The 23639-nt window shown below is 22.9% G+C and overlaps 8 protein-coding genes across 8 annotated transcripts; 5 read left to right on the top strand and 3 right to left on the bottom strand.

Moving 5' to 3' along the window:
- Positions 1-726: 726 nt before the first annotated feature.
- Positions 727-948, bottom strand: PBANKA_1325900 (conserved protein, unknown function; the record flags this gene model as incomplete). The annotated part of the gene is made up of 1 exon (XM_034566856.1): positions 727-948. One exon carries the CDS (start codon positions 946-948, stop codon positions 727-729), a length of 222 nt encoding a protein of 73 aa, XP_034423411.1.
- Positions 949-1736: 788 nt separating this feature from the next.
- Positions 1737-5459, top strand: PBANKA_1325800 (conserved Plasmodium protein, unknown function; the record flags this gene model as incomplete). Its single annotated transcript, XM_034566855.1, has 1 exon — positions 1737-5459. The coding sequence occupies one exon, from the start codon at positions 1737-1739 to the stop codon at positions 5457-5459; it is 3723 nt and encodes a 1240-aa protein (XP_034423410.1).
- Positions 5460-5965: 506 nt separating this feature from the next.
- Positions 5966-6331, top strand: PBANKA_1325700 (thioredoxin-like protein; the record flags this gene model as incomplete). Its single annotated transcript, XM_034566854.1, has 1 exon — positions 5966-6331. One exon carries the CDS (start codon positions 5966-5968, stop codon positions 6329-6331), a length of 366 nt encoding a protein of 121 aa, XP_034423409.1.
- A 562-nt stretch (positions 6332-6893) lies between these two features.
- PBANKA_1325600 (valine--tRNA ligase, putative) lies at positions 6894-10127 on the bottom strand (the record flags this gene model as incomplete). Its single annotated transcript, XM_034566853.1, has 1 exon — positions 6894-10127. The coding sequence occupies one exon, from the start codon at positions 10125-10127 to the stop codon at positions 6894-6896; it is 3234 nt and encodes a 1077-aa protein (XP_034423408.1).
- Positions 10128-11058: 931 nt separating this feature from the next.
- On the bottom strand, positions 11059-15513 carry PBANKA_1325500 (conserved Plasmodium protein, unknown function; the record flags this gene model as incomplete). The annotated part of the gene is made up of 1 exon (XM_034566851.1): positions 11059-15513. The coding sequence occupies one exon, from the start codon at positions 15511-15513 to the stop codon at positions 11059-11061; it is 4455 nt and encodes a 1484-aa protein (XP_034423407.1).
- A 1073-nt stretch (positions 15514-16586) lies between these two features.
- Positions 16587-17634, top strand: PBANKA_1325400 (conserved Plasmodium protein, unknown function; the record flags this gene model as incomplete). Its single annotated transcript, XM_034566850.1, has 4 exons — positions 16587-16709; positions 16920-17027; positions 17242-17272; positions 17492-17634. 4 exons carry the CDS (start codon positions 16587-16589, stop codon positions 17632-17634), a joined length of 405 nt encoding a protein of 134 aa, XP_034423406.1.
- Positions 17635-18418: 784 nt separating this feature from the next.
- PBANKA_1325300 (splicing factor 3B subunit 2, putative) lies at positions 18419-20765 on the top strand (the record flags this gene model as incomplete). Its single annotated transcript, XM_034566849.1, has 3 exons — positions 18419-18508; positions 18654-18777; positions 18964-20765. 3 exons carry the CDS (start codon positions 18419-18421, stop codon positions 20763-20765), a joined length of 2016 nt encoding a protein of 671 aa, XP_034423405.1.
- A 707-nt stretch (positions 20766-21472) lies between these two features.
- Positions 21473-22760, top strand: PBANKA_1325200 (meiotic nuclear division protein 1, putative; the record flags this gene model as incomplete). Its single annotated transcript, XM_034566848.1, has 7 exons — positions 21473-21611; positions 21693-21762; positions 21860-21913; positions 22011-22095; positions 22247-22398; positions 22548-22634; positions 22733-22760. The coding sequence occupies 7 exons, from the start codon at positions 21473-21475 to the stop codon at positions 22758-22760; spliced, it is 615 nt and encodes a 204-aa protein (XP_034423404.1).
- Positions 22761-23639: the final 879 nt, after the last annotated feature.

The following is a 23639-nucleotide window of genomic DNA, read 5'->3' as shown; positions in this document are numbered from 1 at the left end:
TAGTAAACATGTTTTAGAAAAATGTTTTTAAACTTTGTCAACCTTAAAAAATAAGACGCATATATAAACTATACTCAAGTACAACAAAAATTCATTTTATCATTATAGTATAATGATATATAATAGTTTACTTTGTATTCACTTTATTGGATTATTTTTATTTTTTGTATTTTTAAATGTGAATTTTCAGTTGTTTTCAATTCATTAATTTTATTAATTTTGAATTGAAAATTATTGTTAATCATTTTATTTGCATTTTTTATTATCTATTTAAAAATATCTATTTGTTTCGTTCTCTCCATTTTAATTATGTTTATATCGATATTATATTATCATATATTTATTTTTTTTACATAAACATTATGCTTGTTTTAAAATTGTATATTTATTCAAACGCAGATTTTCTTATGTTTTCACATTATTTTTGCCCTTTTGAATTGCTAATTATATTAAGCTTAAAAAATGTATTATAGAAATAAAAATACGAAAAAAAAGGGGGAAAATATATGAACATAAATTATTAAATACACTTTTTGGACATTAAAAATGGTAAAAGGATAAACCTTATTTTTTGGGGTAATATTGATCTAATACAATATTTTAAATTATTTTAATAAATTATAATAAAAAAAATAGTACACACAAACTTATACGAAAAAAAGGAAAAAATTGCAAAAACTTTGTGTGTATATGTTTTTTTTGTGCCTTTTTTTATTTTTTGGAGTTTTATATAGCCTTTTTCCCAGTATATAACGTATTCCTTGTATCATCCAATCCTATTCGATCATGAACATAGTTCAACTTTTTACTACACGTTTTTTCAAATATGGTAATTTCAGGTAGGCATTTTGTTATGTCATCATCATGCTTGTGTAAACATAAAATTAATGGCTGCATATTACATACTACTTGGTCTTTTAACTTGGAGCCAACCTTAAATTCGCTCATCTACACATTTAAAAAGGGGAGAATAATATTTTTAAATTGAAAAAGTTAACAAAATATATACTCTATGTGCACATTTATCATAAATGCATTTGATAATTTTATAAATAAATTTTCTATGCTTAATTGTCCTTTTGAACAAATTGTGAAATTAGTAATATCCATATTATACTATGTAATGCATATATATTTTCATGTTTACCACATTTATACAAATACATCGAAACATACATATAACCACATTTATTTAAAGTAAAAAAAAACGATATTACCTTATAATTCGTTTCAGTTTTATTTTATTAAATCGATATATGAATCATATACATTCCAAAGAAATTTATTTTTATCAAACTAATTTTAATGAAGTATCATTGCATAAATATTATTTTTTATGATAACAATAAAACCAATGTTAGCATATTTTTATTTTGAACAAATTATATAAAAAAATGATAATTCATATATTTTTATTTCGCTACTTGCTATCTATATATTTGTGGAATAGCATTATGTAAATAATGATATATAATCGGAGATATAATAAATTTAAAAAGTTTGCTATTTTTTTTATTTCACAATATGCGAATAATTATGTAATTGAATAAATATATGCATAGAGCAACGCAATAGATTTTATTAGTTTTTTTTTTCATTCGTTTTTTATTTCAATTTTTTTTTTTTTGTTAACGTGATTTTGCTAAAAAAACTATATTAATTATGCACATAATATTTAAGCCTATATATCAATTATAGTCATATATATTTAAACATATGTTTCGTTCGATAGTAAAATGAAAGTAGACTTAAATGAAATATTTCAAAATTATAACTACAATGAAACGGTAAAACAAATAGAAAACTTACGCAACACTATAACTAGTAAGGAGGATAGTATAAAAGAATTTTTGCGGAAAAAAAGCAGCAATGTTATTAATAATACTATTAAGATTAAGAATATATATTCTAGTGTATATAATATAAAAGATAATTTGGATAATATAATTACGAGTTATGAAGATTTAATTTATGATGTTAAAAATACAACAGCTGTTAATTTTAAAGAAGTTTCATCATCATCCTATAAAAAAAAGTTATCACATTTTGAGCAGACTGTTGTAAAGGATGTATGGAATAAAAAATATGAAAGTTATGAGTTTTTATTTCAAAATTCTTTTTTTGATTTATTAAATAATGAAGAAAATAATTATTATGATTTTATGAAAAAAAACAAAGAAGAATTAGTTAACTATGATTGTTTTTATTTAAATAATTATACAAACAACATATATTTTGATATTAATAAAAAAGTAAGTGAAGAAGATTATATATATGTCTTGAATAAAATATATACAGACATATTTATATGCCTGAAGTTTCTTAATTCACTTTTTAAAAATCAAACAATTAGAGATATTTATATAAAAATATTTAATAATAAAAATTCAGTTAAATATCTAAATTCATATATATATAAACATAAAGAAAACTTTTCAAACATTATATTAAAATTGATTTATTCTTCATATTACAATTTAACTTATATCACATCCAGTAAAATTAAACTAATCACAAAATCATTGATTGTCTTGTTAATATACTGCAATGAAAAAAATGCACACACAAATGAAATAATAAAAGGTGATATTTTTGAAAATATTTTGGAAAACAGAATGAATTTAATATATAATTTAATTGGTCAAAACAAAGAGGAAAATTATAATTCCAAAAATATAGTTAATGCAAATGATGATAATAAATCTTATCACCCATATCATAATGTTTCCTTCGAAAGTTTAAAAAATAACTTTAAAAAAGCTACGTACTTATTATTAAATACCAAATATACCTTGATGTTGTTAGCACGTTTTGACACTCAAAAAATTCATAAAATATTGAATGAAGAAATTGTTTACGATTCAGTTAAAAACGTAATTAATTATAATGTGCAAACTAGTTACAGTAATGATGAAGATAATATGGCATTTCCGACTGAGATGAAAAATAAATCGAATTTAATGGAAATAAATCAAAATTTTGAGAATAATGAAAATAATAAATTTATCCAACTAATGAAAAATGATTTGTTTATATTACAAGATATATTTTTTCAAAATAATAATGATAATAGGCAAACTAATCAAGTGAACAAAATAAAGTCATATTATAATCACGCTATTAATAACATTGACGAAATAAATAACATCATAAATAAAAATGATGTATCCAAATTTAAACTTCTATATAAAAGATATACAGAATGTGCTGTTGATATATATAGGTATATGATAAAAATATTGCACGACTATTACTATAAAAATAAATATAGTTGTATATATGAAAATTTGTTCACAAAATATGAAGACATAAAAATGTTTCAAAAAAAATTAAGGCAAGCCATATTAATAAGAGAAAATTATTTTAACAAATATATAAACGATGTTGATATATATATATATTATAATAACAATTTAAATTTTATTCATGATAGAATTTTTGAAACATACATTTTTCTTTTTTTAAATAAGTTTATATGTGCAATACCATTCTTTGATTCAAAGGATATTAACAAATGGAAAATAGTAATTTTAAAATTTTTGAAAAATTTATTTCATAATATATCATTGTCTTATCATAATAATTATATTATTCAAGATTATATATTTTATTCTTTTCTTTTAAATTCATTTTATTTTTTTTATCAATTTTATAATAATAATGATCTGGAATGTGTATATTCGAAATTTTATCAAATCGAAAAATATTCAAATGAGGCTAATAAAATTAAGGAAAGCAACGACATGGGTTTATCTCAATACTTTTTAACAAATAAAAATGTATTAAAAGAAAAAATTTTCCATACAAAATTTAAAGAGTTAATAAAAGAAAAAATAAATCCAATAATATATTCTGCATACAAACTTATTATATTTATAGAAAATAAAGAAATGATAAAAAATTGTAATGATACAAATTTTTTGTTTATCAATGCTGATCAAAATAAAGTTAATTTTTTCGATATATTCAATTCTTTTGTAAATTTATTGAATGTTCCAACTGAATCCCAATTTAATTGGAAAAATCAGATTGACCACGATGATAAAAAAAACGAAGACATATATTTAGATAAATTAAACAAATTTGATCTTCTAGATTCCTTTTTAAAATTCAATTATGGCATTTCTAAGAATGTGAATTTGCCAAAAAATGAAAATTGTGAAGATATATCTAAAAATAAGAATTTCCATATTTCAGATAATATAACATTAAATGATAATACTGACATTAATAATTATGAGAATATGGGAAATAATTTTAACATATCAGACCAAGCTACTACTAAACAGATAGAAATAAAAGAAAAATTGAATGAAAAGGAATATGCCGAACTTTATTTTTTTATGAATCTGTTCAAATATAATAATAAAAAAAGCTTTAACGCATTTTTAGATTGTCCAAAAGATAAAAATAATAAAGACAGGAATAATATGTATAGTAAAATTCTAAAAGAAGAAGAAAGAAACTTCCTTGTAACGGATATAAAAAGCATATACTTTTCTTTAGTATATAAAATGTTTAAAATAATATTAAAATGCTTGTGTATAGAATATTTTGCCAACTTAAAAAAATATTTATATTCTTATATTCCGATTTTATTTAATAATGATATAAAAAATATAATATGCGAAAAAGTAAACTGTCATTTAGTAAACATATTTATGTTTTCAAATATTTTGATATTATATATTGAAAAGATTATGAATACAAATATGTATAGAGATATTATAATTTTTATTATAAAACTATTATTGCAAAAAAAAATATTTTTTATTTATTATATATTTATTGAAAATATAAAAAAAATGTATGCCTCAAGTATTGGAAAAGTAAGCCAAGATGGATACAGTAAAAATATTTTAGATAAAAAAATAACAGGATTATATAATATTATATTATTGGATTTAAGTTTTGCAGATAAAATATTAGACAAAAATGCAATAGTAAATAAATCACTATATGAAAATCTTATTTCAAGATATCGGAGGTATAAAAAATACTACATTAAATCGTGCCTTTATTTTATTGATATATATAAAGAGAAATATAACGCTTATAGTGATAAAAAAATTAGCAGTAATAATATAACAGAAAATAGTAATTTTTTTTACAAAAAAATTAATAAAGAGTACGCTGATAATGAAAATAAAGCCAACTATAATAATGGCACTTCTAACAGTTTGCTAAAAATGATAATTGACAATGTATTAGTAGAACTAAATAAATTCGATAATCTTAGTAATATCATTTTTCAAAAACATATATTATCATTATCTCAAGGCATGATTAAAAATACTTACTTTTTATATTATTTATTTGTTCATGATTCAATTATAAATAATATATTTATAGATGTGCTAGAGCCTAAAAATCCATCCATAGAAATTTTCACTTTCAATCAAGTTCTCGCAATTGATCATTGCTTTATTGAAGAGAAGTTACTCGATTTTTTTTTTTAGCCTTCATTTAAGTTTTTTTCAATTTTTACTTTCCAGTTAAATTTTGTTCATTTTTAGCCTTCTATTTTAATTTTTTCCATTTTTTTTGTTCCCTTTTTAAGCTTAAAATTGATACACAAGGTATAGTGCTTGTCTTTTTCGCATTTTTCATTTTTTTTGCATATTATGTGTACATATATTCATAATATTTTTTTTAAGGGCATATTTCCCAAAACTTTCCTTTTTTATTTATGTTAAATTTACTATTCCTACGTTTTTGTTGCATAATTGTGTATTATTTTATTATGCCACTATAAACATCAGGAATTGTGTTACTATTCATATTTGCTCTGCTAATTATTAATAGGCATTCTCATTTATTATATATTAAAAAAAAATAAGCTTATTAATCATTATAAATGTACTATTAATTTTAGTATTTTCATTATTACTGGTATATTATTTTTTTTTTGACACAAGCTACAATAATAACAATAATTTTGTTTATTCCCTGTTTCTCAGAAAAAATGAAAAAACACGATGACAAAATTTACCAAGAAATTCAAAATGAAGAAGAATATAAACAGCTTTTTAATGAAAAAAATGATATTCTATATATCATTGATGTATATACTAAGTGGTGTGGACCATGTCTTATTACTTTTGAAATAATAAATAAAATTTATAAGCACAATTATGTTTTTTGTGAAAATGTAAAAATATTTTCAGTGTGCGCACAAACTGTTGCATCATTAAAAAATTATGATAATAATTCAATGCCTTTTTATATTATATTAAAAAATGGAGAAATAATACAGCAAGTACAGGGATGCAACACACCATACATTTTCTCTCTCATTAACGAACATTTGGCTAATAAAAAGTTGAATTAGCATATTTTTGGTAGTGCGTGTTTGCGTAATAATATGCATATCCACTTTTATATAGTTAAGTTGAGAAGAAATATACAACATAAATAAGTAAACCGATAAAAAGCTAATCACATACAAATACGTAACGGTGCTGATACAGGATAACTTAACAATAATAAAATTTGTTTGCATGAACTATTCATGTAATTCTTGATACGTAGGAATATATTGCCCATATAAAAAAATGTATATATATACATGTATAATTAGCAGGAAATGTATACAAACAAGGATAATGAGAATTGTATAATCTCATGAATCCCTAACTTTGCATAGACAAAGAAAAGGCTTATCAATTTTAATTTTTTTTATTTCATGTTTTTTTTTTCCATAAAAAAATGGAGCAAATAGTTCATTATTAATGTAAAGCATTTTTTAAAAATATAACACTAAGAAAACAATCAACGTTTACAGTTTCACATTTGTAAGTTTAATAAAATTGTTGTAATACTAGTTCGTTGTGGATTTTCAGAGTTTTTTTCTTTTTGGCGTGTTTTGAAGAAATTACCTAAGCGCTCTTTATTTAAGCATTCTTTAAACATTCATTTATTTCTTCAATAATATTTGAGACAGATGCTATTTGTGAATTTAGTTGATCAACTTTTTCGGTGTACATATTCCTAACTTCTTCAGGCACCTTTTGCTCATAATTTGGATCTTTTATTTTTTTTAAATATGAATCTAAAGAATTTTGTAATTTTTTATTTTTATTTATCATGTTGGCTAATAAAGGTTTTAGATATTCTTCAGTAGATTGGACATATATAATAAATTTATCAGAAATAATATCTTTTAGACATTTTTTTATTTGGATTTTTAATTCATCAGATAAATCTTGAAAATTATAATTAACAATTTCTAAGGAATTTAATTTTGCTAATACTTGTATTTTATTTTTTACTTTTTCTAAAAATTCTTTATCTTTACTACTTTTTGCAGAAATAAAACAATTTAGCTTAGTTTTTGGTGGTATATCAAGATTTGATATAAAAGATCTAAATTGCTTAACAATATTCATAAATACATTCATTTCTGCATTTATTTCTTCATTAACCCATGCTTCTATAAATTCTGGATAGCTAGCTATAGAAATAGAATCAAATTTGGATTCTTTGTCTGCAATTTTTTGATATAGTTCTTCTGTAATAAAAGGAGAAATTGGGTGCAATAGTTTGAGCCCATAATCAATACATATATGAAGAGTTTTGTTAGCAGCATATCCACTAGATATATTACTGTTTTTGGAACATGAACAATTTTTTCCATCCTTTTCATCACAAGTTTGATTTTGCACCATTTCATCTTGTCTCTTGTCACTTTCTACTTTTTGTTGTGTAGATTCTTCTAAATATGTATTAAGTCTTCCTTTGATTAATTCGAGATATATATCACATAAATCGTATAACCAGAAATTGTATGAAGCAAAAGAAACCTCTGAAAAGTTATAATTTTCAAAATTTTCATTTGCACTTTTAATATATATGTTTAATCGGTGCAATATCCATTTATCTTCCCAATTAAATGAATGAGCATATTCTGGATTTTTTAGCAAAATGTTAGAATCATCATAATTACTTGGTATTGTTTTTAGAAAAAATTTAATTGCATTCCATAATTTATTACAAAAATGTCTATAGCCAACAATTCGATTAATATCGAGATTTACATTTCTACCCTGTTTTAAATAAGTTAACAAACCAAAACGTAATGCATCTGTTCCACATTCTGGTATTCCCTTTGGAAATTCTTTTTTCTGTAATTCTATAGCTCTTTTAATTTCTTTTTCGGGTAAATTTCCTTCATATAATTTTTTATGTAAGTCTTCTAAACTTATACCATTAATAATATCTAATGGGTCGACAACATTTCCTTTACTTTTACTCATTTTTTCGCCTTTAGAATCTCTAATCATAGCATGTAAATAAATTGCATTGAATGGCAATTTTTTCATTAGATGTATAGAAACCATAACCATTCTTGCTACCCAAAAAAATAGTATATCTTGTCCAGTCTCTAAAATTGTATTAGGGAAAAATAAATCTAGATCTTTTGTTTTTTCTGGCCATCCTAAAGAACTAAATGGGACTAAAGACGATGAAAACCATGTATCTAATACATCTTCATCTTGTACTAATTCAAATTCTGTATTTCTATCAACTAATTTTTTTGCTTTTTCTAAGCATTCTTCATAAGTTCGTCCAACAACCCATTTTTCATCTTCTTGTTCACATGGATCATTATCATTACCATTTATTTTATCTTCCTTTTTCGTATTATTTTTAGTTATTATTTTATAAGCAGGTATACGATGGCCCCACCATAATTGCCTAGAAATGCACCAATCTCGAACATTTTCAAGCCAATAAAACCATGTATTAACATGTAATGAAGGAAGAATTACAAGCTCTTTTTTTTTAACATAATCAATGGATTCTTTAGCTAAATCTGAACAATTTAAATACCATTGTGGAATAAGCATATATTCAATTATATCATTTGTTCGTGAACATAATGGTAATGTCATAGGATTTGGTATTTTATCAGACAATAAATTTAATTTTTTTAATTTTTCTTGGATTTTAAATCTACATTCAAATCTATGTAAACCTTCAAATAAAGGTCCACCATTTTTATTAATATGTCCATCTAATGTATATATATTAATATAATTTAATTTATGCCTTTTCATCATTTCATAATCATTTTTATCATGAGCTGGTGTAATTTTGACAGCACCAGTACCATATTCCATATCTACATAATCATCAGAAATGACTATTATTTTTCTATCTGTAATAAATGGATGTACTAATTCTTTTCCTATTAGATGTTTATATCTTTTGTCATTCGGGTGTACAGCTACAGCTACATCACCTAACATGGTTTCAATACGAGTTGTTGCGATTTCAATTTTTTCTTCACTATTTTTTACTGGATAAAAAAATTTATATAAAACACCAACTTCAACTAAATGATTAAAAGATGGAATTTTTACTTTTGTTGGTTTCTTAATTTCTTCATTATTTACTTCGATATCTGATAATGCAGTTTTTAAGTGTGGGCACCATGCTACTAATCTGTTATCTCTATAAATTAATCCAGCTTCATGAAATCGTACAAATGCCTCTTTAACTGCCATAGATAACTTTTCATTCATAGTAAAATATTCTCTTGACCAATCAACTGATGCCCCTATACTTTTTATTTGGTTATTAATTTTATTTCCATGTATATCTTTCCATTCATATATTTTCTTTACAAATTCCTCCCTTCCATAATCATGTCTTATTTTTTTCTCTTTTTTATATAACATTTTTTCAACAACAGTCTGTGTTGCTATACCTGCGTGGTCTGTTCCTGGTATATATAATGTTAAATAGTTTTTCATTCTTTTATATCTAACTAACGAATCTTGAATAGCTACTGTCAATGTATGCCCAATATGTAATGTTCCCGTAACATTAGGGGGCGGTAATACAATAACAAACTTTTTTGCATTATCTTTATTTTCTATCAACTCTTTTTTAGGTTTAAAGTAGCCATTTTCTTCCCAAAATTTGTACCATTTTAGTTCGACTTCCTTAGGATCATAGGCATCTTTCATATGCTCCAAATTCCCCTTGATAACACTTTTTTTTTCCATTATATTGAACCTATTATTTCCTATGTTTCTTCGTATATTATTATTTATTTTTTTACAACCTGATTTATTGTTACATTGATAAGTTAAACCGTTTAATACTCCTCTTTTATACATGCAAACGAGGATAATATACGAAAAAAGGGAATTTTACTCCTTTTTTTTTTATCAAATTTATATTTTTTTTAAATTTATTTTTTTCTTAAAGGTGTAGATTACCCATGAGTTAATAAATTTAAGAATAAAAATATATATTTATAAAAGTTATAAAATACAAATATATATTATATATCGTTCCAAACGGCTATATTTTAGAACGTCAAAAATGTAGTATACAATAATAATGCTATTTTTGCTTTTTAATTTAATTATATATATAAATGGGTAGAATTGATTTTTTGATTTAATAAAAAGTATTCCATTATATGCGTAGCTCTTTCATACGCTTACCAAAATTTGTTGTTATATACCTTTTTAAACGACGATACGCGAAGCAAAAATTGTAATAGAAAATATACCACGCTAATGAACAAAATAAAAAAGAAGAAATAGAAGAAAACAAATTTAATTAAATAAATAATCGAGTAATTACTAACTTAATTTAATGTAATAAAATTAAAAAAAAATAGAAATATGGAAACATCCAAATTTTTATATACGCATACATACATATATATATGTATTTATTTTTTTAATTTGCATTTTAAGAAGTAATTGAGATTACTTAAATTGTTTCCAATGCTTAGGGAAAAAAGTATCCCTTATAGAGGTTTTAACAAAGGGGCATGTCACATATATATATATATAATAAATGTGTGTGTTTTGTAAATTTGTACATTACTGGATATTACTTACATATTATAAACATGACGGGGATTGAGATATTTTGAGGGCCTAATGAAAGGGAATTATTTGATGCCATTAAAAATAATACAAATAAATCCACATATTTGACGTGCTTTTTTTTGGAGTTTTCATATGTACTTTGTATATCCGTATTAAAATAATATTTCCAATTTCTATAAGAATTTTTTATTTTGATATCAACTTATTTATGGTACATAATATTATTTTGGTTATTGCAACTTTTGTTATTATATGGATTCATAAGAAATTCAGTTTGATTATAATTATTTAATTTATCAATATTATTGTTATTCTGATCATTTATAGTATTACATATATTTAGATTCATATTTTTAGGACTTGTTATTTTATCATATGTCTGAACTGAATTATAAGAATCACCATTTAAAAAATTATTTGGCGAATTCAAAAATACTGGCATATTAAATTTCGAATTAAAATTTTCTGAGCGCATTTTCCAATTATCATAAATATCGTATTTGTTAATTTGTCCCTTTGCTTGATATATCAATTGCCTCATGACATAATTTTCACTTTCCGCACCATGCATATAACAATAATATCTGTTATTTTTATCATAAATTATATTTGATGGTATAATCATAGCATCGTTATTTTTTAGTTCATCCTTCTGTATACATTTCTTTTGATATTTTTGAGAGTAAATGTTTTTCGTATTTAGACTATTTATATCAGCATTATAATTTATTTGGCATGTTTTGTTTTGCATTAAGAGAGTTATAAATTGGTTATCCATCGTTTGGTTATTTTTTTTATAATTAGTTTTATTTGGTAAGATATTAATAAAATTCTTAGAAAATTGATCATGCTTTTTTATGTCATCATTATGTATTTTATGAATACACATATCAAAATTGTTATTCATTTTTTCAATTTTCTGTGGTAATAAAACAGAATAATTTTTAATAATATTCTGGTGATTATTCGCTGTCTTTTCCCCTTCTTGCATATTTGAAGAACATATAACAGATATTAAATTTTGTTTTTTTAAATTTTGTGTGATATTCTGTTCGATATTTTCACTTTTTATAATATCCATATTGTAACTTGTGTTACATTTATTTTCACAATTTTCAAAAGAAAATTGAGCAGGAAAATTTTTAACTTTATTCATTTTATTGTCTATATTATTTGGCATACAAATAAAATTGGAAATGGCATTATCAATGTTTTCTTTTTTGGTCATAAATAGATTATTTGTATGTGTCAGATTATTGTAAATATAATAAGATTCTTTCGATTTTGCATTTTTTGTATTTCCTTGTTCATTGGTTTTCCTTTCTTTTTCCATTTTTCGGTTTAAATTTTTACTTTGTTTATTTTTGGCTATATGCTTATTTCTAATCTCTTTAAGCGCTTTAATAGTGATTTTTTTATTATTTTGTTTTAACATACTAATCCATTCTCTTTTGTATCCATTTTTCTCACATGCTAGTAAACAATACTTTTCCGCTATATCCCATACATCTAAGATATAGGCAGCTCTATATAGATCTCTTATTTTCATATCTCCAAAAGTAGATCGGGATGTTGGAAATAAATTATTTGATGATAAAAGTTCATCACATTTTTTAATATTAGTCATTCTTTTTTGATGTAATGCTTTTCTTAATATTGCTCTCCCATTCGTTCCTATTGGTACATCAAAGCCAGGATGCCATTCAATTAAATATTTTTTTTTTTTTTTAAGTTCGTTATGTGAATAATTATTTTCTATACTTTCAGAAGGATTGTTAAAAATATTAGACCGGTTTTCATTATATTTTTGTCCGTTTTCAAATATCCAACAATCCCTATTAGAAATTTTATTCTTCACATTATTATTATTTTGGCTGTGTATATTATTTTTTATTATATAATTTAAATGAGTATCATTTTTCTTAGAATAATAATACATTATTTGGTTCTCTGAATAGTTAGATGCATTATTTAATTCATTGAAATTTATATTTTCTAATTCATTATGTATTGTACCATATTTAGGTGTGTCTTTTACAATGGAAAATTGCTGTTCATTTTTTTGTTCATAATGATTTTTATCAGGAAAATATTGACTTATATCTTTATATGTATTATTTATTGGTATTTCATGATGTAATATTCGATTATTTGTTCTAATATTAGATATATATTGTCTTTGTTTATTTTGATAATAATTTTCTTCCCTGATATTATTATCGGATATTTTTTCAAACATATTCATTCTCATCCTTCCTTGATTTACTTCTTTAATTGAATAAGTGCATTTATTTTTAACTATTTGATATATTATTCCATTTCTACATTTTTCTCGCAATCCATATATACAACATAATCTAATATTTTGTTCATATTTTCGAATTTTATAATAAGTTTTTTTTTCCCATCCCTTAAAAAACATACGTTGTATCCAATATATTTTTGGCTTTAAATGCAAATGTTTTTTTATTTTATGACAATGTATCATATTACGTATACCTATATTATATATATTTTTTTTTTTCTTTATATTTTTATTATCATATTTTATTACCACTATATTTGGGTAGTATTTTTTTTCTAAATTTTTAGATTCTTTATTCTTTGTTTTAAGCTCATTAAAATGGGGTTTGTTTGTTTGTGTATTATTTGGACAATTAATAATAGTATTTTTCATTTCACAACATGCATACATATTTTTATTATTTTTATTAAAATAATTATTTATAAAATAACTTTGAAATGAATAAATATTATTTGGTATGTTTTCCAATTGCGGCATTTCATATTTGCGATACTCACAAATATTTTTTATATCATCGGTGTCTTTTTTTTGAGAGAAATCCTTTTCAACAATATTGTTTGCATACATAGGATTAGTACACACTGGAATATGTTTTTCGTCATTTTTTTTTTTTATAGAATTTTTATGTATGTTCATTTGGCTATTTATATATGAATTATATTCTATATTATTTATATGAATACAATTATCTTGGTTATCAGTATGTCCATTGCACGGATTTGGAGAATAACTATATGTAAAAGTGCTAGTTGTATAAAATTCGTTTTCTTTTGTTTTTTCATATTCATTTTCCCATATTTCATTATATAAATGATCACAATATTGTGTTTTTAACTCAGTCTGATTCATAGGATTTTCTTCTTTTAGTTCTGTATTGATATTATATGCACACTTTTCCCAATATCCAGTTTTTATTTTCTCGATTTGTGCAGAACCCGAATCATTTACTTCATTATCACTATAGGAATTAACATTTTTAACTCCTTTTTTAGAACTTGCAATATATTTATTCAATATGCATGCATTATTATTATTTTCACAATTGTATATTTTATTACACACCTTTTTCTCTGTTCTCTTATTATTATGTTCATTTTTCGAATTAGATAACAATGTCTGTATAATAATTGGAATTTCATTATATTTATTTTTTATTTTTTTTAAAATAGACATATTTGTAATATCACTATGTATATCATCCTTTAATTTTTTGATGCCTCTTTCTTTAGTTGAATCTTGTTCATCAATGTTATCTTTACTATAATAATTTTTCACATTATTAAATTTCAATTTTTTTTTTATGTGTTTTTTTATAATATTGTTAACCTTTATGCTGTTTCTATATATGTTATGCAGTTTTGCATTTTTACAATTATTTTTTAAATAGTTGGCTATTACAAATTTATTTGATATATATAAGTAGTTTATATATGAAATAGGAATTGTATAGACATATTTATTTTGAAAATTGAAAATTTTAGAAGGGATAATATTAATTTGATTATAGGGATACAAAAGAAGACGATTTTTTTTACCAGATTTATTTAGTTTTTTTTTCTCAGCTCCTAAAAGTCTAACATTTTTTCTTTTATTTCTCTTATTTTTTACATTACAAACAATAATATCATCATAAGAAAACCTTTTATCATTTTTATTGCAACATAATTCATTCGAACTATATTCTATATATTCGGACTGTGTTTTTTTCCCCTCATAATCTGAATCGTTATACCATATTTGTTTTGTTTTTAAAAGCGTTTCAGAAACTTTCTTTATCTCTTTAAAAAAATTCAATAAATTAATATTTTTATTATTATTAAAGTTTTTTATTTTTTTTAATATCTTTTCATCTTCAAATTTTTCAATATTATAGAATTGGTTTGATAATAAGATAAAATTTTGAGATGACTCTGATAATACAGCATCAGCTTTATATTTATGTCCACATTTTAAATATTTTTTTTTTACATTTTTTTTATCCCCATTTAATATATTGTAATAATTGCTCAAAATATTTTTAAATTTCAAAGAACTTATTTTTTTTTTGGGGTGGAAACTTTTCTCAAATGTTTTATTCAAAATATTAGTATTATTATATGGTTCAATTTTTTTGACGTTTATTTTTCTAATTATATTGCTATTTATAACATTGTTTTTGCCAATTTTTATTCTATCATTTATTGTCTTATTAGTTTTATTTATAGTAATAAGGCCACAAGTTTTTGAGGGTTTAGTGAAACTATTTTCAAACAAATTCGAAACAAAATTATCCATAAAGTTTATATGTTTATCATTTTGCTCATAATACGTGGATTTATGTAAATGCATTTGGGATGGAAAAGAAATGGCCATGTATATTTTTTTAATATAATTTGTATGAGCATAAAAATGAGTATATCATATTCAGCTATAAATTTAATGACATGTAAATAAATATATGTAGCATGTGTATATTAATATATTCCCTTTTTTTTTATGATACAATTCTTAATGTTGCATAGGATGTAAATAAGTAAATTTGAAAGAATATTGAAATTTTTACAAAACAAGACATGTATCATTCTGTACCTTTATGATTTATTTATCTCAATAAATATGCATAAAGCAATAATGGCTATTAAGGTGAAGAGAAAGAATAAGAGTTAAAAAAAAAATTGATGAACATGATATGAGCAATTACTAGGAAGCAAAAACTTAATTGTATAACATGTATAAGCATATTTACATATGTGTATAATTTTTAATTAAACATTTCCAATATTTTATTTTGTGCATAATCAATGAAAAAGAAAAAATAATAAAACAAGACCGATATGTCACATTTTATTATCATAAATCAAATATAGTTCATAAAAATGTAACACACGTTGTATTGGATTATCATATGAAACGATCCTATTTCGTTATTTTCCATTCTATTAATTTTTTTATATTTTTCTCAAAAAACACAATAACATTTCGATTATAAGTTTTTTTTTCAATAGCATCAAGTGTATATACATATATCTCAGAAAATTATGACGGAACTATTATACATATATATGTATATATTTATCTAATTTTGTGTAGTAACATATAAGTGTATGTAAAAATTGATCGATTTTAATTTATGCATATATGGTTTCACATTTACTAATATTAATAAATACATATATATGTACATATGTTTGTGCATAAACCCGTGATATCCTGAATACATTCACATACATATGTAAATATAAAAAGAGATCCTATATTTTAATTATATTAGAACAATATTTCCTATATTATTTGTTTTTGTAAAAATTGTATATTTATTATCATCTGCGAAATTATTTTATATGTTGTATTGTCATCATTTTATTTTGATTCATTTACGATTCTGCATAATCATTACTTTTATTTATTCATTTTTCTCACTGGATCCACATATAAACCCATATATAATGAATAAAATAAAAACCTTCCTTTTTTTTCACCTTGCCATATTATTCTTAAAAATAGTAGACATAACATGTTCAAAAAAAAATGACGTTCTATATGCAAATCCGAAGTTTTCTCAATCTACAGTATAGACGAAAATTTTATAGACTTATTATAATTTTTTTATCGTCATAATTATGATATATTTTTATATTTAAATTGATAATACATTTTTATGCTCATTTTTTTTTTTTAAAATAGACACAATGAATGCTTATTATATATACAAATTTATACTAATAAAACAATAAGCAAAATATTAATATAAATCACCTCATTTTATTACAACTTTTTAGGGAAATGGCGGTGTAAAAAGCACTGAAAAAATTGTTCCTAGTTTATTTTCGGAAAAAGTTGAAACCCCTCAGCCAACTATTAACTTTTTTTTAGAAGAAAATAGAAATGTAAATATAATTTTTTTTTGAAAATTGAGAAATATCACTTGTGTATAATTTATTTCCTGAAATATCATATACTTACCCATTTTTCATTCGTTTTAAAAAATGAAATAATAATATAAATATAATAAATATAATATTTATGATAATACTTATATAAACTTATTTTAACAATTTTTAGTGAACATATATTTTCTCTCTTATAATTCCCCATTTTCAGGCATCGCTTCGTCTTAAATTGACCAATGAAGGTATAAACATTTTTATTACACAATATTTGCGAATAGTTTAAAGAGAAATAGTTTCTTAGATATTTAATATAGTATTAGGGTTTTAAATGTATACATTCCTACATAAACATACACAAAAATCAATATGGAAGTTATTGCATTTAACGAACAACTTACATGTTATGTGGGTATATTGTAGCATTTTAATATGTTTATATTTTCTAATTTTTATAATTTCAGATAATAGAAAGATAAGAAAGAAATTTGCTGATTTCCAAGAATTGAGACAAAATGATATACTAAGGTTTCATGAATTAATGGCTATACAAAATGAACAAATACATATGATTAAAAATCTGTTATTGGCTATGGATCAGCTATAGGATACAATAATAGTATAGTAATTTGTGGGTGTTAAATTTTTTATTATTAATTAATTTTTCTTTGTTTTATTATTTTATTATTTTTGTTTATTTTTTCGTAACTTTTAATTTAAATGTATGGGTATATTTTACAAACCTCCAAAAAATGTACATAATTTCAATTATTGAAGAGTTCATAAATAGTTTTCCATATTATTTTTATTATCTGATTTATTATGTAGAAATTCTTCCTATTTTATGAAAATTCCACAAAAAATATAAAATAAATAAAATATGCTAATATTTTTATATTAATACAAATATTTGATGTAGAAATGAAAGGGAAAATAACAAAAAAAAAATATAATAAAAAAAAATACAACTTATGTATTTATGATATCTCGTATTATATTATTTTGTTTGATAAATAAAGAGAATTAAAAATTCCGCATTTGATTTTATCACCGTATAATCATTATATTTTTATATTTAATATTATCCGTAATATCATCACTAATATTAATGTTACTCTTATATGTTTCCCCATCTTATGGCATATTCAAATTTATTTTAAATTGTGAATGTTGAATAGTTTTAATTTTTAATTATATAATAAAATGAAAAAATTAAAACATCCAATGTTTTTGTTAAGGAAAAAACGAACAAAAAATAAAATATAATGCTTTGAGGAAATATAAAAAGGATACAAAATACGTTAATATTTATAAACATAAAATAAAAACGTATTAGGAGGAGGAATACTCATACATAATAAAGTATAACATAATAAATAAAAGTTTAACCAATGGCTGTGTCAGACTTAATAGATATCAAGAAATTTAAGGAGCTTAGGAGAAGCGATCCTATAAAAGCCAAGAATCTTATGAAAAAAATAGTATATAAAAAAAGGATAAAATTAGAAATACTTTTATACTCCTAATAATATATTTTCACCATAAAAAATTCCATACAAAAAAAAAATGATATGATCATATTCATATAATTAAAATATTTTAAAATTATTATATTTATTTTTGTAGAAAAAGAAAAATGCAAAGAAGATAAAACAAGAAAAAAAGGATAACGTATCAAACAAGGTCCATGAAACAAAAAATGATACAACTGCCTCTAAGCATGAAGCATATGCTGAATATGTAGAAGAAGGTATGATAGTGAATGAAAAAAATCGTGACAAAGCTTCATTTGTTTAAATATATACATATACATGCATTTGTTTACTTGAAAGTGTGTTTAAATTGTGATACACTCTTTCGACACACAAGATTGAGCATATACACATAAATATATCGATACACTTTTTTTCATTATTTATCCATGTGCTTTTCACAGAAATCGATGAAGGAATGATGGAAAATTTTGAAGACGTATATAAAAGGTTTAAAGTTGTTAAAGAAAATGAAGGAGAAAATGAGCACCCAGTAGAAGAGGATAAAAAAATTATTATGGACGAATTTGATACAGATAATGAAGATGAAGAAGAAGAAAAAGAAATGAAAAATAATGAATTTATTTCTAAAAAAGCATTAAAATTATTAAAAAGACCATCAATAATGAAATTAAAAGAATTTGCAACAAAACCAGAACTTGTAGATATATGGGATACAACAGCTAATGATCCATATTTTTGTGTTTGGCTAAAATGCTTAAAAAATTCTGTTCCAGTACCCCAACAATGGTGTCAAAAAAGAAAATACATGCATGGGAAAAGGGGAATTGAAAAGTTACCATATGTTTTACCACCATATATTGAAGACACGAAAATAAGTGAAATAAGACAAGCTATAAAAGAAAAAGAACAACAAAAATCTTTGAAGCAAAAAATGCGTGATAGAGTTAGACCAAAATTGCATACCATGGATATAGATTACCAAACACTCCATGATGCATTTTTTAAATATGCAACAAAACCAAAGTTAGTAAAATTTGCGGATGTATATTATGAAGGAAAAGAATTTGAACTAAAAACAAAAAAATTTAGACCAGGAGTAATATCTGAAAGATTAAGAAAAGCTTTAAATATTCAGCCTAATGATCCATTACCTTGGCTAGTTAATATGCAAAAATATGGCTTACCTCCATCATTCCCATATTTAAATATTCCAAGTCTAAATGAGTTAACCAAAGATATGAATACAAGGGACATTAACAAAACTGGTCAGAATACAATGTTTAATGCTAATAATCCCAATCAAGAAAATGCTGGATTGGCTTCTTCAGGTGTTGGTGATGGCACTACTTCTGATTTTACTTCTAATCAAAATAGACAAGGCACTAATTTAAAAACAAGATATGAAACTGTTGATGAATCTGGAAATATTATTTATGGCAATTTTATATCGCAGAGAACCAATGGCACAAGTAATAATAAATATGCAGATGAATTTTTATGGGGTGAAATTTCTGAACATTTCGAAAGTTCTGAAGAGGAAGAAGAAGAAAATGACAATGAGAAAGGAAGTAAAGATGGTGAAATATTAAATTCAGATGATGATGAAAAGAAAAGCCGAAATATTGAATATAAGGATAAAAATAATATAATGGATTATCCTGAGAATATAAATTTAAGTGATAACTTAAATGACGATTTATTAAAAAATAATTATGCTCAAGGTACTTATAGTGTAGGGGCAAACTCGAAATTAACTGGTTCGTATACTCCATACATGGAAAATGGTTTAACATCGGTAGATTTAACTTCATTTGTACCAGGATATGAAACACCCAAATATGGATATAATAATAATTATATAAATCCACAATATTTTAAACCATATACAGTTTTACAAAGAGAAGAAGTACCTATATCTCAAAATAATTTGTTTTCGTCAAATGCCAAGTATAAAATTAATCCGCCAATACAACATATTAGTAACACTCCAAATATATCCGAAGCAGGAATATCAACTCCTTTTACAAATATAGGCATAGCTACCCCACATATAAAAAATGAAATAGGAAAGGGATTGAATGCTAACACAAATAATTCCACTATTGATGATATTAGAAAGGAATTAAGCAAATGTGAAGAAACATCAAATAAAATTAAACTTGTGTCAGCGCAAGTTGATAACCCGAAAAAAACTACAAAGGATGATAAACAAAAAAAAAAAAAACGATTCTTCAAATTTTGATCACAAGAAAAGAATATATACATGAAATTTCGTCATCGGGTGCATATGAAATGTATATAAAAAATTTGTTATCACTACAAAAAATTACGTAATAAGGTTATTTTTTTAATTAGAATTTTGGATTTTTTTTTGTTTTGAGGAAATTCAAAATTTTCTCAATTTTTTTATAATTTTTATTCCTTCTTTAAATATTATAGTTTCATTTTTTTTTTAAATGTACTATTAATTTTTTTAAAGTATTGGTTTTACTATTTTTCACAATGTCGAATATAAGACAGTTATTCTGTTTATTCTACACATAATTTATTTTTATTTTTTTTATATATTATCTAGCTAATTTTATCATGCTAATCCATTAGACAACTCTATTATTTTTCGCTTTTTTTGTGTATATTGAAAATGAATTTTTGGTAATAAATTTACGTAGAAAATTTTTTATATCGATTTACATACATATAAATGCTTGCTAAATAATATACTATTTACTGTGTAAAAAACAAAAATAAGCATATTATGCACAAATAGAGTATATACAGCTTAATTTCTACCAAAAAGCTAAGTGTTTTGCTATATTATATGGTATAGCATACAAATAAATTGATGATATATATTTGGAAATAGTAAAAGAGTTTATAATAATAGTAGCAATAGAAATATAAGTGACAGTAACTGTAAAATATTACATTCTTATATTTGAGCAAATAATAATGAAAAAAAAAGGGAAAAGTAATGAGGACAAAAAATTAATTTTATATGATATTATGCTTGAAAGTGAATCTTTTTTTATTTTAAAGGAATTGGAAGCCTTAGCGCCAAAAAAGGGAATTCGATCAATCTTTGTTAAAGGTTAATATATTTCTATCTGTATGATTAATACTTATATTTGCATTCTTAATATTTATTTTTTTTTGTCTATAATTTATGAAGACTTAATTCAGCAATTGATTGATGACAACAAAATAAAATCTGAGAAAGTTGGGTCACAAAATGTTTTTTGGTACACATTAATGCATAATCCTATTTAATAACACTAAAAGATGAAATTCATATATGACCTTATATTTAATTGACATTTTTTTCGACACATTTTTAAGGATTCTAAAAACTGAAGAATCTTCTATTCTACAAAATAAATACCAAGAATTGAAGTATTTAAATTTTCTTATAATAATGAATCTCATTTTTTCATAAACATCTATAGCTACCCATAATATATATTTATATTTATTTGTATAATTTTTAAAGAGATAAAAAAGAGGAATATGAAGAGATGGCAAAAGCGGAAAAGGAGACCTATGCTGAATTAGAGAGTTCATTATCTTTAAAAAATGTAATGAACAAAGTTTATATTATTGTTTTGTCTATATGGTCATTTATTGGTTGAGCTTTCCTCTCGTCAGTTTTTTATAATTTATAAATACTTTATCGTGCATATATATATATTTGCATAAAATGGCAAATGGGGGTTTTCTGTTTATCAGGACAAACTAAAGGATACATTGAAAGAAGTTAAAAATGTATTGGATAGAATAGATATTAAAAAAAGTGAACTTGATAAATTAAAAAAAACCGATATAAGACAAATAGAGAAAATGAAAATCCAAAGCAATTTTGCTACAGAATCTATAGAAAGGTGCTGAAAATATGTGTGCATATATATATACATATTTTAGGTCCTATCTCTTTTAGTGGACATCTTAAAGTTTGTACATATGTGCATACCTTTAAATGCTTACTTTTGTAACAATGATTTTACATTTTTTTTTATTTTATATTTGAAAGATGGAATAATAATATTTTCTTATTGAAACAATGGATACAAGATCGAACTAAAAATTCAGGAGATACTGTTGACAGATTATTGGGAATGTAATTTATATTTAAAATAATATAAATATATATTACGCAAAATATTGTATAGAAATCCATATAGTTATTCATTTTTCTTCGATTTTTTTTTATTTTAGAAAAGACATATTTGACAATTGGAATTAAATAACCGTATGACGTCCATTATAATTCGTTATGTACATTATGCAACTATACTGTATATTATATATGAAAATGCCGCTTTTTATATAATATAACTATATATTGAGATAATGGAAGTATATTAAGGATGCATTGTAAATATAAATGGATAGATATGGGTGTGCATATTTATATATATGTGGTTTGAAAAAATAATTAGACTAACACAACTGTTAGATTGTTTTTGTAATTGTAATTAGACTTCATAGTATATTAATAAAGTTTTGTAACACTTAAAATGTTATTATATTTATAAAAAAAATGAATAAAGGCAAGTGAAATATATGATCTTTCCATATAACAGGTGTAACAATGATCTATTATATATATAAAATAAGCAGGTGTGTGCATGTGTGTATATTTTATTTAAATAAAAAAATATAAGCACATTATAAAGTCCATTCACCACTTTATAGATTTCTTAAAAAAAAATTCTCTGTATTAACAATTTTATAGCGAACAAAAACTGTGAATATAAAAATTAATATTTTTTTGCTCTTGTTTTTTCACCATAATTATTAAATTTGCTTTAGTAACAACACATGTGCTTGGTGTACTTTTTTCTTTTTTTTGTCATAGAAAAATATATTTAATTTCACTTTAAACAAAAAAAAACAATGAATTAAAATTAAATAAAATTGTCATCCGAATTAAATTTGAATAGACATATCTGTAGCTTTAATAACTTTTTTATGGGGGCATGCTACATTTTCTGATAAGTGTGCATATACGCATAATATATTTTTTTTAAAGAATTAAATTTTTTGATAAAATATGCTTTTACCTTTTTAAAGTGCATTTTCGTCGTTTTTATGTGATAAATAAAATTTGTTAATTTTTATA

This window comes from Plasmodium berghei (genome assembly GCF_900002375.2).
Source record: "Plasmodium berghei ANKA genome assembly, chromosome: 13".
NCBI classification, from domain to species: Eukaryota; Apicomplexa; class Aconoidasida; order Haemosporida; family Plasmodiidae; genus Plasmodium; species Plasmodium berghei.
Note: the sequence above shows the minus strand (reverse complement) of the source record. Positions and strands in the feature narration are given on the sequence as shown.